The following is a 17,318-nucleotide window of genomic DNA, read 5'->3' on the forward strand; positions in this document are numbered from 1 at the left end:
GCAGCAGGACAGCCCCGCTGAGTCCTAAGAGGGTCGGGGCAGGGCTGGGGGTGGTGGTGGCGGTGAGTGCGTATGGGCCGACCGGGCCCGCCCCTGGGGGCTGGCGCAGGAGCCGGGCGTGGATTGGCTGTGTGCGTAAGTCGGCCTCTCTTCATAGGCCGCGCAGGGCTGCTCGCGGGACTTGGATTGGCTCCCAGGGCGCTGAGCGGTCATTGGCTGCGGTGGGTCGTCAAGGCGACTGAGAGGAAAAAGAGAAGGGGTTTTGGGCCTGGCCGGCGAACCGAGGCTGCGGGCGGCTTGGCGGTTCCGCGGGGTGGTGTCCGGACTGCTGCGGGACCCGGGCCCCCGGGGTTCACGCCACAACTCCAGGAGGTGCCTAAGCCAGCGCGCCGGCGAGGAGTAGTGGCTAGTGGGACCCCGCGGGCCGGGACCATGGGCTGCTTCTTCTCCAAGAGGCGGAAGGCTGAGAAGGAGTCGCAGCCGGAGGGCGAGGAGGAGCGGCCGAAGCAGTACAGCTGGGACCAGCGCGAGAAGGTAACCAACGTCACGTAGTGGCTGGTCTCAGCCTTCCCGAGCCCGCTCGGCAAGGGTCCCCAGCGGCCGGGCAGCGCTGAGGGGGCGGACCCAGCAGCTGCCGCTCTTGCGCGCTCGCTCTCTCCCGCGAGTAGTTGAAGTCGGAGTGAATGACTTTTGGGGGAGCAGTGAAATTCAGCGTCAGAGAGGGCTCCACGGAGGGCGGTGCAGCGCTGGAAGGGGCCCTAGAGCTCATTGTCCAGGCAGATGGACACCGGGCTTTCCCTTCTCTGTGCACCCTGCCCTCCGGTCCAAGGATGGACTCCAGGGAAGGAAGGAGAACCCGGAATGCCCCAAATCTCACATCTCGTTTCACTCGCAGCTCCGAGCGGGGTTTTGTCCAGTCCTCGAGTTACACATGGAACTGATCTCATCTCTTTCGCGGCTTGTGTTCTTTCTGTGGTTGTTTTCTCTTTTGTCTGCCCTAGCCAGTAAATCTCTTTGGTGCCTCCTGATATATTCCACTGATGAATTTTCTCAATGACGAAGTGGACCGTTTGACCTACAGCTTTGTATGACCTCCTCTTCCACTTACCCGAAAGGAATAATGAAAATGGAATCAGCCTTGGAATGTGTGTTAAGACCGTAAGATGAAAATAACCAGCATAAGCCAGGCAATATTTTATTGTTGCTTTCATGAATGAAAACGCCCTTATTTTTACTTTTCTATGTAGCCAGAAACGAAAAAGCTTTGAACACGTCCACTAGTCTTACACAAAGCGCACTTAGTCATAAATTTCATAATGCTTCCTCTTTCTACATAGTTCTCCATTTGTGTTTAGTAAAATACTTTGATCCATCAATTATTTTTCTCATCCAAACGAAAATAAAGACTTTTAAATGAGTTTTATGAACAGTTAACTCCTTGCTTAATAAACATATCTGTATCCATGACTACTTTATAGTAAATGTCTTACTAATGTTTTGATTTCATAGACCATCCCACATGATTTCCAGTCCCCAGCAGAATGTATTCACATAAACTCAGTTCTCCAAGTGTCAGATTTTAAAAATTGGACGCTTTTTACAGACTTCTCAGCCCCATCTTTCTGCCCCTGTTTCACAGGGTTGCATGGTCTGTTTATTAATTCTCTTTTATCCATACTTGATAGAAGCATTTTATAATGTAACAGTGGAAAATACTATATTTTCTGTCTGAAAACAAACCCTTTAAAAATTCTCCTGGACTATTAGAGAAAGAATTACTAGCTTACATTTTGAGACAGTGGAGATACCACATTTCCCAACATTGCTTTTTCTTTTAGGAATTTTTTCTTTTTCTTCTGGAATTACTAAGAATTCACTCTAGGGTACCTCTAATTTATGATAGCCTGCTAAATTTTATGTGATTTTAAAGATTTTTTTCTGGCTCCTTACCTCTCATGAGGTCAGTATGGGTAGTGCGCAAATGTTCTGTATTAGTCCAGTGATACTTTTACTGAGTTTAGCATGGTCTTGCTTGCTCCTAGAAGATTTTAATTGTACCTTAAAAAGAATGGGATGCAAATGCAGCCCAGAGAACATAAATGAGATACGTTGGATGTATATTAACAGAATGGTTTGTATTAAAAGTTTAGGTCTCTAATGTGATCATGGACTATAACATAAACAATTTTAAAGTTATATCAGACAATTACCATTCAACTTGTAAGACTTAGCTGTAAAAAAGAAAGTACAAAAAAAAAAGAAAAGTGCATTGCCTGAAAAGTTTCCTTGCAACTTGGAAAAGTGGTGTTTAGATTTTTCCTTAGGTTGTGTAATCAGAGTATCTTTATTGAGAGGCACCCTCTGGGTTTTGGGTTTTGACTTGTGTAATTGGGTCAGTCTTAGGGGACTGAAGCTAGAAGAAATTGTCTCAATTAGAAAGAATGTTTGGGGACTCAGTGTTGTCATGACAACTGGTATACTGTAATCAACAGTGTAAGAAGCTCATTTTCTATTGCTGACTTGGAAAAAAAAAGCTTATTGTACAATTACTACATTGACATGATGAGAAATATTTTTGGATTGTAAGATCTGTGTTTAAATCATTTGGAAGGAAATGCTTTTATCCTTGTTATCTGTATGCTGCCTCCCATAACTAAGAAAATTATTCAATATATATGTTCTCAAACACCAAGGAAAACTCAAAATTATAAGAATTATTATCCCTGCCCTTGAAGAGCTGACTGGCTTTTTTGAGTTAAAACAGGAAATATTTAAGTATCACGGGAAGATGAGTAGTATAGAAAAGTAGCTTTCATTTTCTAGTTATTCATACCAGTACTCTTTCTAGACAATAGAAATGATGGCATAGGTATGAAAATTGTGATTTTGAGTATGGACAACACATCTGTGTCCATTCAGGTTCCTCAGTTATAAAATCAAACCTGGTAAAAATTTCTCTACTGTTTAATAAGGTAAAGGCCTGTCTTGAGAAAGAGGGTTAGACAGTACTGGTCACCTCTGAGGATAGAACTTGGGCCAGAGATTGGGCAGGACAGAACCAGTCTCAGTATAAGGCAGATCATAATTCCCAGAGTTGTTCTTCAGTGGAAAGGGTGGCTTTGTGAAGAACTGATCTCCATGTTGGTCAAAACATTCAGGCAGAGGTTGGATGGAGACCTACTAGGAAGAAGTGTCTGCATTGAGTAGGGGGCTAGATGCTGTTTTTAGCCTTTTAAGTACGTGAGGTATTCTAGTTATCCATTGTTGCATACCAAACCACCCTAAAACTTAATGGCGTAGAATAATGGCAAGTACTTATTTTGCTCACAACTCTGCAATTTGTGTAGGGCTTAGCTAGGTTGGCTCTTTGCTTTATCTGGCATCAGCTGCAGCAGCTTGACTGGGGGTTGGAGGATCTGCTTTCAATATGACTTAATCACAGAGCTGGCTGGCAAGTTGATGCTGGCTTTTGGCTGGAAGCTCAGCTGGGGCTAAGGGCCAGAGGCCTCTTCCTGTAGCCTGTGCTTCCCCACAGCGTGATGGCTGGGTTCCCAGGGCAAGTGTCCTAAGAGAGACTGGCAGAAGCTGCATGGCTTTTTCTAACTAGCCTCTTAAGTGATGTAGCATTACTTCTGCTATATTTTGTTGGTTGAGGCAATCACAGATGTCCACCTGCGTCCAAGGGGAGGGGACCTCTTGATGGGAGAAGTGTCAAACTTGTCGACATGTTTTAAATCCTTTACATAAAGTTGTTGCTGCTTAAAGGAAGTAACTAGCTCTTCGTTTATTCATTTTAAAATAGCTTTATTGAGATAAATTCATATGCCATACAGTTTAATAATTTAAAGTGTACAATTCAATAGTTTCAGCAAGTCCACAGGGTTATGTTACTATCACTATGATCTAATTTTAGAACTTTTTTATCCCTCACAAAAGAAACCCAGATCCATAAGTAGTTACTCCTCACTCCTCCTAGCCCCTAGAAACTACAGTTTTACTTTCTATCTCTATAGATTTGCTTATTTAGGACATTTATCAGTGGAATCATACAATATATGGTCTTTTTTTACTTTCACTTAGTGTGTTTTTGAGATTCATCCATATTATAGCATATATCAGTAGTTTATTCCTTTTTATTGCTGAATGACATTAACAGAGTAGATATTTTATTTCATTTTATTTATAAATAAATTTTATTTTACTGTCCGTTTTGTTTATCCATTCATTAGTTGATGGACATTTGGCTTGTTTCCACTTTTTGGCCATTACAAATAATGCTGCTATGAATATTTGTGTACAAGCTTTTGTGTAGACATATGTTTTAATTTCTCTTCCATATATACTTAGGAGTGGAATTCCTGGGTCATATAGTAACTCTGTGGTTAACTTTGTGAGAATCTGCCTAACTGTTTTTCAAAGTGTCTGCACCATTTACATTTTCACCAGCAGTGTATGGGGGTTCCAATTTCTTCACTCATATAAAGTGGGAAAAGGGGAAAAGTGCACGGAGTGGAAAGTGTATGGGACTGGGGTTTTAATTTGCATTCTGCCCTGTACTATATCTCAGTGGTCAAGTCATTTAGCTTTTCCAGCCCTCAATTTCCTAAGATCCCTTCCAGTTCTTTAATTCTTTGAGCATCTTAGGAGAAGAGGTAAGCATCAATAGAAGCATTCAGGCAAATCTGAATGAACAGAGAGAATGTGATAGGATGTAAAATTAGATTAAAAATCAATTAGATGATATGAAAAATCTTTTCTAATCCTAAAATTTCATAATTCTATTTTGTGGTTATATATTTAGCAACATGATGTGTTATATAAATATAATACTTCACCTTCTCTTGTCATCAATGTATATAAGATCAAGGTACTGGTATTTGTTATTTTCACTCATGAAATTACCTTTCAGCTACATAGCTATGTTGCCTTGAAACTGACTTAACAATGTTTAAGTTTTAAATAATTTGTTTATTTTAATTGAAGTGTAATTTACATAATGTAAAATTTACCCGTTTTAAGTGTACAGTTCTATAAGTTTTGACAGACAAATACAGTCATGTAACTATCACCATAATCAAGATATAGAACAGTACCATCATCCCCCACAAATTTCCTCATGCTCCTTTGTAGTCAACTCTGCCTCCAGCCTCTGATCTGTTTTTTATCCCTATAGTTTTATCTTTTTGAGAATGTCCTATAAATGGAATCATGTAGTAGGTAACCTTTTGAGTCTGGCTTCTTTCACTTAGCATGACACATTTAAGATTCATCCATGTTGTTGCATGTATCAGGAGTTCCTTTTTATTGCTGAGTAGTAGTCCATTTTATGGATTTACCACATCTGTTTATCCATTCACCAGTTGAAGGACATTTAGGTTGTTTACAAATTCTGGTAATTATGAATAAAACTACCATAAACATTTGCATACAGGTTTTTGAATAAACGTAAGCTTTCATTTCACTTGAGTGAATACCTAGGAGTAGGATTTCTGAGTCATATGGAAATTGTATATTAAACTTTATAAGAAAGTGCCAAACCCTTTTCCAAAGCAGCTGTGCTATTTTGCATTCCCGCCAGTAATGTATGAGAAATCCAGTTTCTCTGCATCCTCACCAACACTTGGTATGGTCAGTTTTTAAAAAATTTTCAGCCATTCTAATAGGAGTGTAGTGGTATTTCATTGTGGCTTAATTTGCATTTCCCTAATGACTAATTATTTGTGGAGCATTTTTCCATGTACTTATTTGCCATCTGTATATTTTCTTTGGTGAAGTGTTTATTAAAACCTTTTGCCCATTTTTTTTACTGGGTTATTTGTTTTCTTATTATTGAGTTTTGAGAGTTTTTTATATATCCTGGATACAAGTCCCTTGTCATGTGGTCTTGCAAATATTTTTTTCCCAAATAATGACTTGTCTTCTCTTAATAGTGTCTTTTTTTTTTTTTAAAGATTCACATTTTATTTATTGTTTTTTTGCTACACAGAGTGTGGGATCTTAGTTCCCCAACCAGGGATCGAACCCACACCCCCTGCAGTGGAAACTTGGAGTCTTAACCACTGGACCGCCAGGGAAGTCCCTTAATAGTGTCTTTTGAAGAACAAAAGTTTTCAAAATTTAGATAAAAGTCCAATTTTCAGTTTTTTCTTCTATGGATCATGTTTTTGGTTTCACATCTAGGAAATCTTTGCCTAACCAAGATTACAAACGTTTTCTCCTCTGTTTTCTTCTAGAAGTTTTAGACTTTTTGGTTTTATATTTAGGTTCTATGATCCATTTTGAGTTAATTGTTAAATATGATACAAAGTATGGGAGATTTCTTATTTTATTTTTTACATATAGATGTCTAATTGTTCCAGCACCATTTGTTGAAAAGATTATCCTTTCTCTATTGAACTGCCTTTGCACCTTTGTCAATATATACATAAGTCTGTTTTTGAATTCTGTTCCATTGATTTATTCACCTAGTAAACATTGGCTTCTGTTTGCATATGGTTGAATACGAAGAAGCAGCCAAAAGAATATACTTAGGAGCCAGACTGCCTAGGTCTGAGACTCAGCTCAAGCATTTACTATGTGACCTTGGGTAAGTTATTTAGCCTCTGGGTGCCTCAATTTTCTCATCTGTAAAATAGAGATAATTATAGTATACAACCCTCATAGTGGTTTTTATGAGGATTGAGTGAATGATTATAAAGCACTTAGAATGGTGCCTGGTGCCTATATAGTGCTCCTTATACTCCTGAGGAGTATTTTGAACTTCTACCTTATTTTGAACTTCTACCCAGACCAGATTTCCATTAAAACTAACAAATGCCATTATTTCATCTTAGATTATCACTATGGAAGTTTAACTGTGGAGGTGAATTTTAATGAAAAATTTGCATAACTGCTCAGTGAAAGAATAAGATGTTCACTTTTGTTTTCTGTTAGGAAAATAATACTTACCTAAGTTTATTAGCTATATTAGGTGAATTCCAACTCCTGAAATGTTTCTTTGATTTTTGAGAGTATATCCACTACCTTTCAAGGATTGTAGTTAGAAATATGACCTAAACTAAGCTCACTTCATAAGTGATTCTTGTGAAAAAGTAGTTTAAAAACTTCACCTTTCGTGTTTGTGATTTTGGGCACTTTGAGAACTAGTAACTTTTGCAAAATTATTATGGTACTAAGCTTCAAGTTTTTTATTGTCACTTTTTGTTTTGAAGAGCTTTCAGGAATTGTTGAGAAAGTAAGTACAGCAATGTAAATCCTAAGTTTCTCCTTTGTAGATCATAACGATAGTCCGAATAATTTTATACTATAGAACTCTTTAGTTATAGGATTAATTTCACCCAGTGAACTACGAGAACTGAGGTGTTTCGATAAAATATGTAGAGCAGTAAATCACATTTAATTCCTCAGCATTGGCAGCAGTTATGGACTGAATGTTTGTGGTTCCCCACCACGCCCCACCCCGCAGCCACCTCCAAATTCATATGTTGAAACCCTAACTCCCAGTGTGGTTCTGTTTGGAGATGGGGCCTGTAAGGAAGTAATTAAGATTAAATGAGGTCATGACAATGGGGCCTTGATCTGATAGGATTAGTGTCCTTATATGAAGAGGCATCAGAAAGCTTGCCATGCACCCACTCAGGAAAGACCGTGTGAGGATAATTCAAGAAGGCAACCATCTGCAGGACAAGAAGAGAGGTATCACCAGAAGCCAACCACAATGGCACCTTGATTTTGTACTTCCCAGCCTCTAGAACTGTGAGAAATAAGTTTCTGTTGTTTAAGCTACCCAGTCTGTATTATTTTGTTATGGTAGCCAGTCTTGGTCTGTTCAGCCCATTGTAACAAGATACCGTAGACTGGGTGGCTTAAACAACAGAAATTTATTTCTCACAGTTCTGGAGGCTGGGAAGTCCAAGATCAAGGTACCAACAGATCCAGTGTCTGGTGTCAGAGATAAATACAGCTGGACATTAGTTAAAGCAGTGAAAACAGATTTTTGTTCAGTAACTACTGACGGGGGAAGGAGCTGAGCTCCATTCTGATTTGTGCAGAGGTGACTTAAGCCATTTAAGGAAGAATGAGGGAGCAGGGAGAGCAGGGACTCAGTAGAGTCAGAGAAGTGAAAAATTACAAAGTTGGTCTGTGTAAATAAGATTAGGTCAGTCGTGTTAGCTGGCAATTTTATTTATTTATTTATTTATTTATTTATTTATTTATTTATTGCGGTATGCGGGCCTCTCACTGTTGTGGCCTCTCCCATTGTGGAGCACAGGCTCCGGACGTGCAGGCTCAGCGGCCATGGCTCACGGGCCCAGCTGCTCCGTGACATGTGGGATCTTCCCGGACTGGAGCATGAACCCGCGTCCCCTGCATCGGCAGGTGGACTCTCAACCACTGCGCCACCAGGGAAGCCCCTAGCTGGCAATTTTAGAAGTTAGGATCTTATCCTCCCACAGAGACTGGTAAACAGAGGCCCTATCCTTCCTAATAATTACATTTCATAGGAATGGATCTCAGGTCCTTGAGAAGGACACTTCTCATTAGTAAGAGATACAGTCACAATTGTAAGCCCTTTTTAGTAAATGCTTTAAGACAGGGAGGTCAGTGGCCTATCATCAGATGTTGGCTAGAACAAATAGTAAAATTTCCTGCAGAGTTGAGCTTCCTCAGGCAGGCATTTTAATGGGAACCTGGGGTCATTCTAGGGACAAAGCCTTGTGCTAGTAGAAGCCATGCTAGAGTTTGGTCAAGTCTGTTAGTGCAGGGATTTGGACGAACTTGCAGTGTGCCAAGAGTTCTGCAGTTCTTACTGGTGAAAGCCTGCTTCCTACTTGTAGTCAGCTGCCTTCTTGCCATGTGCTCACGTGGCCTTTCCTTGGTGCCTGCCTGCATGGAGAGAGAGATCTCTTCTTATAAGGACACTAATCCCATCGTGAGGGCCCCTCCCTCATGACCTCATCTAAATCTAATTACCTCCAAAAGTCCCCACCTCCAAATGCCATCACATTGGGGGGTTAGAGCTTCAACGTATGAATTTTGAGAGGACACAAACATTCAGTCCATAACACAGCCCAAGCAGACTAAGACAGCAGCTCAGTAATTTTAAAGTTAAGAATAGATTTTCTTTCTGCATTTGCAACAGGTCTCAACTACAACTACTAATATAGTACTAATTATAATATATTATAATTAATATAGTTGAAATTTCTGTTTAATACTGTACATTTATAATATATATCATTTCCCATGCCAAAAAAATTAGCTGAATTCCTTTAAGTAAGAAGTATTAACTTTTATTTTTTATCTTTATCCGAACAGTGGTTTGTTTCCTATTTAATTCGGAGATAAATATGCTTGCAAACTTTTGAACTTGCTGTCTGTCTTAGGCAAAGATAATTTGGCCAGAATCTTGAAGCCCAAATCAATTCTCCAGGAAAATACACACAAAATTTTACGTAAAATTTTTAAGGAGTTTCTGGTACAGTGAGAGAAACCATAAACTGAAGCTTGAAAATTCCCCTTGCTCATTGAGTTTGAGGCCTTGGTAGAGACAGGCCAACTCCTGGACTCCTTTTCCAAAAAACCTATTGGTGGCACTCTAGATCATCTCACTCCCACTGTGGGAGGTAGACAGGTGCTGAGAAGACAAGCTGAAGAAGACCAGAGAACGTTTTTTATCCTCCTTAAGGCCTAAAGCAGAACCAACTTAAACCACTCTTGCATGTTCCTGAGTCGATCAAGATCCCATTAGCCTACTCCATGACCACATTCCCATCCCCTTCCACTGGCTCTACCAAGTGGAAGGCAGCCTCAGCCTCCTTTTACTGCAGGTAGGGACAGAAGAGTATGTAAAATGGAGAGACCCAGGACTGACATTAAAAGGAGTGCCTCTGCCTGGCTTTGTGTATAATTATCTTCCTACTCAGAAGTTGGCCAACTTGAACAGTGACCTAAGTGAATGTCCCTAAAAATACATTTCAGAGTCTGTCTTCTTTGGGGATGAAGTAGAGAGATGGGGTGTGGAGAAGTGTATAATCATCAATCTCAGTTACGCTTCATATTTGTTTATTCAAGAGATACCTGGAGACCACCTACTTCTGCTTATACTCTGAGGTAATGAAGATTAAGTAGTTAAAATGGGTTCAGTAAGTATGTGTGCAGGGCCTCTGTGGTGCCAGGCACTGTTCTAAGTGCTGGGGAAAACGGGTGAACAAAACAGATAATCCCTTCGCTCATGTAGTTTATGTTCTAATGGAGGGCAGCGGGGAGACTGACAATAAATACAGTTCATATATAGTGTGATTAAAAAGAAGCTAAGTGCTTTGGAGAAAAATAAAGAAGGGTAAAGGGGTAATATTATTGGAGGAGGTGTTTCTGTTTTAAATAGATTGGTTATAGGATTCAAGTCCAAAGTTTTAGATACATAAGGGGATGTAGATTGGTATTTAATGTAATGTAGGTACTCAGAAAAAGGAGAGCAGGCTTCTGGTTGAGGGAACTGGAAAGCGTCACAGGAAAAGTGTGACAGGTGGGCAAGTATAAGAACTAGGAGAGAGCCTTCTGGGTAAAGGAGAATGAGAGGGCATAGACAAGTTACAGCAAGTGTGTCAGATCTACTGAAGAATAAAGTTCCCATAGGAGGGTGATAGGAGTTAGGACTAAAATGTGAGTTGATATCATATAGTAGTGGCTTACATTGAAAGGTTTTCTAATAATGAACCATTTTTACACTACCTGCGACAAATCCAACTTGGTTGTGGTGCTTTCTCTTCTTCTAGGATTGATTTAATTGACAATTTTTTCAAAACATCTATAGGCATGAGTGAAATGGACCTAAAATTTTCTTTTGTTATGTCTTTGTTTTTCTTATTTCTTGCTGGACAGACTAGTAGCATGAATTAGGACTGTTGCTTCTTTTTCTATTGTCTTTAAAGGTTTGCATAAAACTGGGATGAATAAAACTAGAATCTGCTATAAAACCATCAGAGTCTTGTGTTTTCTTTGTGGGAACACTTTAGCCACTGCTTCTATTTCTTTAGTAGTAATAGCTTTTTATTTAAGCTTTTAACTTCTTCTCAACTTCGCTGTGGTAAGTTATTTTTTAAGAGATGCATTCATTTCATGGACAAAATGTTTTTTAACTTGTTGGTATATAGTTGTTGTTATTCTCTCTCTCTCTTTTTTTTCTTTTTGTGGTACGCGGGCCTCTCACTGTTGTGGCCTCTCCCGTTGTGGAGCACAGGCTCCGGACGCACAGGTTCAGCGGCCATGGCTCATGGGCCCAGCCGCTCCGCGGCATGTGGGATCTTCCCAGACCGGGGCACGAACCCGTGTCCCCTGCATCGGCAGGCGGACTCTCAACCACTGCGCCACCAGGGAAGCCCTATTCTCTTTTTAACTTCTACTTTATTTATAATTATATGCCCTTTTCATTCATACTGTTTTTGTTCTTATTCTCTTGATCATTCATACCAGAAGTTTGCCTCATTTTTGGGTTTGTTTCTTTGTTTCTTTGTTTTTTTGTTTTGGCCATGCTGCGCAGCTAGCGGGATATTAGTTCGCCGAACAGGGATTGAACCCATGCCACCTGCAGTGGAAGCATGGAGCCCTGACCACTGGAGCACCAGGGAATTCCCAATTTTCAGATTTTTCCCCCCCAAAAAAACCTATTTGGGGCTTTGCTGATGTTTTCTATTGTATATTTGAATTCTAAATCATTAATCTCTCCATTATTTTTATCTTTTTTCCTTCTACTACAGAAAGTAGGCTGATTCTACTATTTATTGTCTAATATCTTAAGATGGACATTTAACTCATTAATTTGAGAGTCTTTTATTGTAGCTATTTAAGTACCATTTTTTTCTGCATTCCGTAGTTGGTGTTTTAACATTTATTCCTAAGTATTTTTAGGTTTTGATTATGATTTCTTTAAACCTTGAGTTATTTAGCACTGTGGGTTTTTTTTTCTTTACATCTTTATTGGGGTACAGTTGCTTTACAATGGTGTGTTAGTTTCTGCTTTATAACAAAGTGAATCAGTTATACATATACATATGTCCCCATATCTCTTCCGTCTTGCGTCTCCCTCCCTCCCACCCTCCCTATCCCACCCCTCCAGGCGGTCACAAAGCACTGAGCTGATCTCCCGGTGCTATGCGGCTGCTTCCCACTAGCTATCTACCTTACGTTTGGTAGTGTATATATGTCCATGCGTCTCTCTCGCTTTGTCACAGCTCACCCTTCCCCCTCCCCATATCCTCAACTCCATTCTCTAGTAGGTCTGTCTTTATTCCTGTCTTACCCCTAGGTTCTTCATGACATTTTTTTTCTTAAATTCCATATATATGTGTTAGCATACGGAATTTGTCTTTCTCTTTCTGAGCTACTTCACTCTGTTTGACACACTCTAGGTCTATCCACCTCATTACAAATAGCTCAATTTTGTTTCTTTTTATGGCTGAGTAATATTCCATTGTATATATGTGCCACATCTTTATCCATTCATCTGTTGATGGACACTTAGGTTGTTTCCATCTCCGGGCTATTGTAAATAGAGCTGCAATGAACATTTTGGTTCATGACTCTTTTTGAATTATGGTTTTCTCAGGGTATATGCCCAGTAGTGGGATTGCTGGGTCATATGGTAGCTCTATTTGTAGTTTTTTAAGGAACCTCCATACTGTTCTCCATAGTGGCTGTACCAATTCACATTCCCACCAGCAGTGCAAGAGTGTTACCTTTTCTCCACACCCTCTCCAGCATTTATTGTTTCTAGATTTTTTGATGATGGCCATTCTGACTGGTGTGAGATGATATCTCATTGTAGTTTAGATTTGCATTTCTCTAATGATTAATGATGTTGAGCATTCTTTCATGTGTTTGTTGGCAGTCTGTATATCTTCTTTGGAGAAATGTCTATTTAGGTCTTTGCCGATTTTTGGATTGGGTGGTTTGCTTTTTTGTTATTGAGCTGCATGAGCTGCTTGTAAATTTTGGAAATTAATCCTTTGTCAGTTGCTTCATTTGCAAATATTTTCTCCCATTCTGAGGGTTGTCTTTTGGTCTTGTTTATGGTTTCCTTTGCTGTGCAAAACCTTAGAAGTCTCATTAGGTCCCATTTGTTTATTTTTGTTTTTATTTCCATTTCTCTAGGAGGCGGGTCAAAACGGATCTTGCAGTGATTTATGTCATAGAGTGTTCTGCCTATGTTTTACTCTAAGAGTTTGATAGATTCTGGCCTTACATTTAGGTCTTTAATCCATTTTGAGCTTATTTTTGTGTATGGTGTTAGGGAGTGATCTAATCTCATACTTTTACATGTACCTGTCCAGTTTTCCCAGCACCACTTATTGAAGAGGCTGTCCTTTCTCCACTGTACATTCCTACCTCCTTTATCAAAGATAAGGTGACCATATGTGCGTGGATTTATCTCTGGGCTTTCTATCCTGTTCCATTGATCTATCTTTCTGTTTCTGTGCCAGTACCATACTGTCTTGATTACTGTAGCTTTGTAGTATAGTCTGAAGTCAGGGAGCCTGATTCCTCCAGCTCCGGTTTTCGTTCTCAAGATTGCTTTGGCTATTCTTGGTCTTTTGTGTTTCCATACAAATTGTGAAATTTTTTCTTCCAGTTCTGAGAAAAATGCCAGTGGTAGTTTGATAGGGATTGCGTTGAATCTGTAGATTGCTTTGGGTAGTAGAGTCATTTTCACAATGTTGATTCTTCCAATCCAAGAACATGGTATATTTCTCCATCTATTTGTATCATCTTTAATTTCTTTCATCAGTGTCTTATAATTTTCTGCATACAGGTCTTTTGTCTATTTAGGTAGGTTTATTCCTAGATATTTTATTCTTTTTGTTGCAATGGTAAATGGGAGTGTTTTCTTGATTTCACTTTCAGATTTTTCATCATTAGTGTATAGGAATGCCAGAGATTTCTGTGCATTAATTTTGTATCCTGCTACTTTACCAAATTCATTGATTAGCTCTAGTAGTTTTCTGGTAGCATCTTTAGGATTCTCTATGTATAGTATCATGTCATCTGCAAACAGTGACAGCTTTACTTCTTCTTTTCCGATTTGGATTCCTTTTATTTCCTTTTCTTTTCTGATTGCTGTGGCTAAAACTTCCAAAACTATGTTGAATAAGAGTGGTGAGAGTGGGCAACCTTGTCTTGTTGCTGATCTTAGTGGAAATGCTTTAAGTTTTTCACCATTAATGTGCTGTTGGATTCTCTTTGCTAGTATTTTGTTGAGGATTTTTGCATCTATGTTCATCAGTGATATTGGCCTGTAGTTTTCTTTCTTTGTGACATCCTTGTCTGCTTTTGGTATCAGGGTGATGGTGGCCTCGTAGAATGAGTTTGAGAGTGTTCCTCCCTCTGCTATATTTTGGAAGCGTTTGAGAAGGATAGGTGTTAGCTCTTCTCTAAATGTTTGATAGAATTCACCTGTGAATCCATCTGGTCCTGGGCTTTTGTTTGTTGAAAGATCTTTAATCAGAGTTTCAATTTCAGTGCTTGTGATTGGTCTGTTCATATTTTCTCTTTCTTCCTGATTCAGTCTTGGCAGGTTGTGCGTTTCTAAGAATTTGTCCATTTCTTCCAGGTTGTCCATTTAATTGGCATAGAGTTTTTTGTAGTAATCTCTCATGATCTTTTGTATTTCTGCAGTGTCAGTTGTTACTTCTCCTATTTCATTTCTAATTCTACTGATTTGAGTCTTCTCCGTGTTTTTCTTGATGAGTCTGGCTAATGGTTTATCTATTTTGTTTATCTTCTCAAAGAACCAGCTTTTAGTTTTATTGATCTTTGCTATCGTTTCCTTCATTTCCTTTTCATTTATTTCTGATCTGATTTTATGATTTCTTTCCTTCTGCTAACTTTGGGTTTTTTTTGTTCTTCTTTCTCTAATTGCTTTAGGTGCAAGGTTAGGTTGTTTTGTTTTGTTTTGTTTTGTTTTGTTATTGTGGTATGTGGGCCTCTCACTGTTGTGGCCTCTCCCGTTGTGGAGCACAGGCTCCAGATGCACAGGCTCAGCGGCCATGGCTCACGGCCCAGCCGCTCCGCGGCATGTGGGATCCTCCCAGACCGGGGCACGAACCCGTGTCCCCTGCATCGGCAGGCGGACCCTCAACCACTGCGCCACCAGGGCAGCCCAGTTAGGTTGTTTATTCGAGAGGTTTCTGTTTCTTAAGGTGGGCTTGTACTGCTATAAACTTCCCTCTTAGGACTGCTTTTGCTGAATCCCATAGGTTTTGGGTCGTCGTGTCTCCATTGTCATTTGTTTCTAGGTATTTTTTGATTTCCTCTTTCATTTCTTCAGTGATCACTTCGTTATTAAGTAGTGTATTGTTTAGCCTCCATGTGTTTGTATTGTTTACAGATCTTTTCCTGTAATTGATATCTAGTCTCATAACATTGTGCTCGGAAAAGATACTTGATACAATTTCAATTTTCTTAAATTTACCAAGGCTTGATTTGTGACCCAAGATATGATCTATCCTGGAGAATGTTCCATGAGCCCTTGAGAAAAATGTGTATTCTGTTTTTGGATGGAGTGTCCTATAAATATCAATTAAGTCCATCTTGTTTAATGTATCATTTAAAGCTTGTGTTTCCTTACTTAGTTTCATTTTGGATGATCTGTCCATTGGCGATAGTGGGGTGTTAAAGTCCCCTACTATGAATGTGTTACTGTCGGTTTCCCGTTTTATGGCTGTTAGTATTTGCCTTATGTATTGAGGTGCTCCTATGTTGGGTGCATAAATAGTTACAATTGTTATATCTTCTTCTTGGATCGATCCCTTGATCATTATGTAGTGTCCTTCTTTGTCTCTTCTAATAGTCTTTCTTTTAAAGTCTATTTTGTCTTATATGAGAATTGCTACTCCATATTTCTTTTGGTTTTCACTTGCATGGAATATCTTTTTCCATCCCCTTACTTTCAGTCTGTATGTGTCTCTAGGTCTGAAGTGGGTCTCTTGCAGACAGCATATATATGGGTCTTGTTTTTGTATTCATTCAGCCAATCTGTGTCTTTTGGTGGGAGCATTTAGTCCATTTACGTTTAAGGTAATTATCGATATGTATGTTCCTATTCCCATTTTCTAAATTGTTTTGGGTTCGTTATTGTAGATCTTTTCCTTCTCTTGTGTTTCTTGCCTAGAGAAGTTCCTTTAGCATTTGTTCTAAAGCTGGTTTGGTGGTGCTGAACTCTCTCAGCTTTTGCTTGTCCTTAAAGGTTTTAATTTCTCCATCAAATCTGAATGAGATCCTTGCTGGGTAGTGTAATCTTGGTTGCAGGTTTTCCTCCTTCATCACTTTAAATATGTCCTGCCAGTCCCTTCTGGTTTGCAGAGTTTCTGCTGAAAGATCAGCTTTTAACCTTATGGGGATTCCCTTGTATGTTATTTGTTGTTTTTCCCTTGCTGCTTTTAATATGCTTTCTTTGTATTTAATTTTTGACAGTTTGATTAATATGTGTCTTGGCGTATTTCTCCTTGGATTTATCCTGTATGGGACGCTCTGTGCTTCCTGCACTTGATTAACTCTTTCCTTTCCCATATTAGGGAAGTTTTCAACTATAATCTCTTCAAATATTTTCTCAGTCCCTTTCTTTTTCTCTTCTTCTTCTGGAACCCCTATAATTCGAATGTTGGTGAGTTTAATGTTGTCCCAGAGGTCTCTGAGACTGTCCTCAGTTCTTTTCATTCTTTTTTCTTTATTCTGCTCTGCAGTAGTTATTTCCACTATTTTATCTTCCAGGTCACTTATCCTTTCTTCTGCCACAGTTATTCTGCTATTGATCCCATCTAGAGTATTTTTCATTCATTTATTGTGTTGTTCATCGTTGCTTGTTTCATCTTTAGTTCTTCGAGGTCCTTGTTAAATGTTTCTTGCATTTTTTCCATTCTGTTTCCAAGATTTTGGATCATCTTTACTATCATTATTCTGAATTCTTTTTCAGGTAGACTGCCTATTTCCTCTTCATTTTTTATGTCTGGTGGGTTTTTATCTTGCTCCTTCATCTGCGGTGTGTTTTTCTGTCTTCTCATTTGCTTATCTTACTGTGTTTGGGGTCTCCTTTTTGCCGGCTGCAGGTTCGTAGTTCCCGTTGTTTTTGGTGTCTGTCCTCAGTGGCTAAGGTTGGTTCAGTGGGTTGTGTAGGCTTCCTGGTGGGGGGGACTAGTGCCTGTGTTCTGGTGGATGAGGCTGGATCTTGTCTCTCTGGTGGGCAGGTCCACGTCTGGGCAGGTCCACGTCTGGTGGTGTGTTTTGGGGTGTCTGTGGCCTTATTATGATTTTAGGCAGCCTCT

General features: G+C 39.5%; 1 protein-coding gene across 2 annotated transcripts in view; it reads left to right on the top strand.

Annotated features, from left to right (window-relative positions):
- Positions 1 to 213: 213 nt before the first annotated feature.
- RP2 (RP2 activator of ARL3 GTPase) overlaps positions 214 to 17,318 on the top strand; it is a 48,820-nt gene continuing 31,715 nt past the window's right edge. The window contains exon 1 of one of the 2 annotated variants that reach the window (XR_004348034.1): positions 214 to 534. Coding sequence is in view for 1 of the 2 variants with exons in the window: in XM_032619563.1 (XP_032475454.1) it covers positions 433 to 534 (102 nt within the window). In the remaining variant the exon portion in view is untranslated. The remainder of the gene's footprint in view (positions 535 to 17,318) is intronic. The other variant, XM_032619563.1, reaches the window with a different exon arrangement.

Source organism: Phocoena sinus, chromosome X (genome assembly GCF_008692025.1).
Source record: "Phocoena sinus isolate mPhoSin1 chromosome X, mPhoSin1.pri, whole genome shotgun sequence".
NCBI classification, from domain to species: Eukaryota; Metazoa; Chordata; class Mammalia; order Artiodactyla; family Phocoenidae; genus Phocoena; species Phocoena sinus.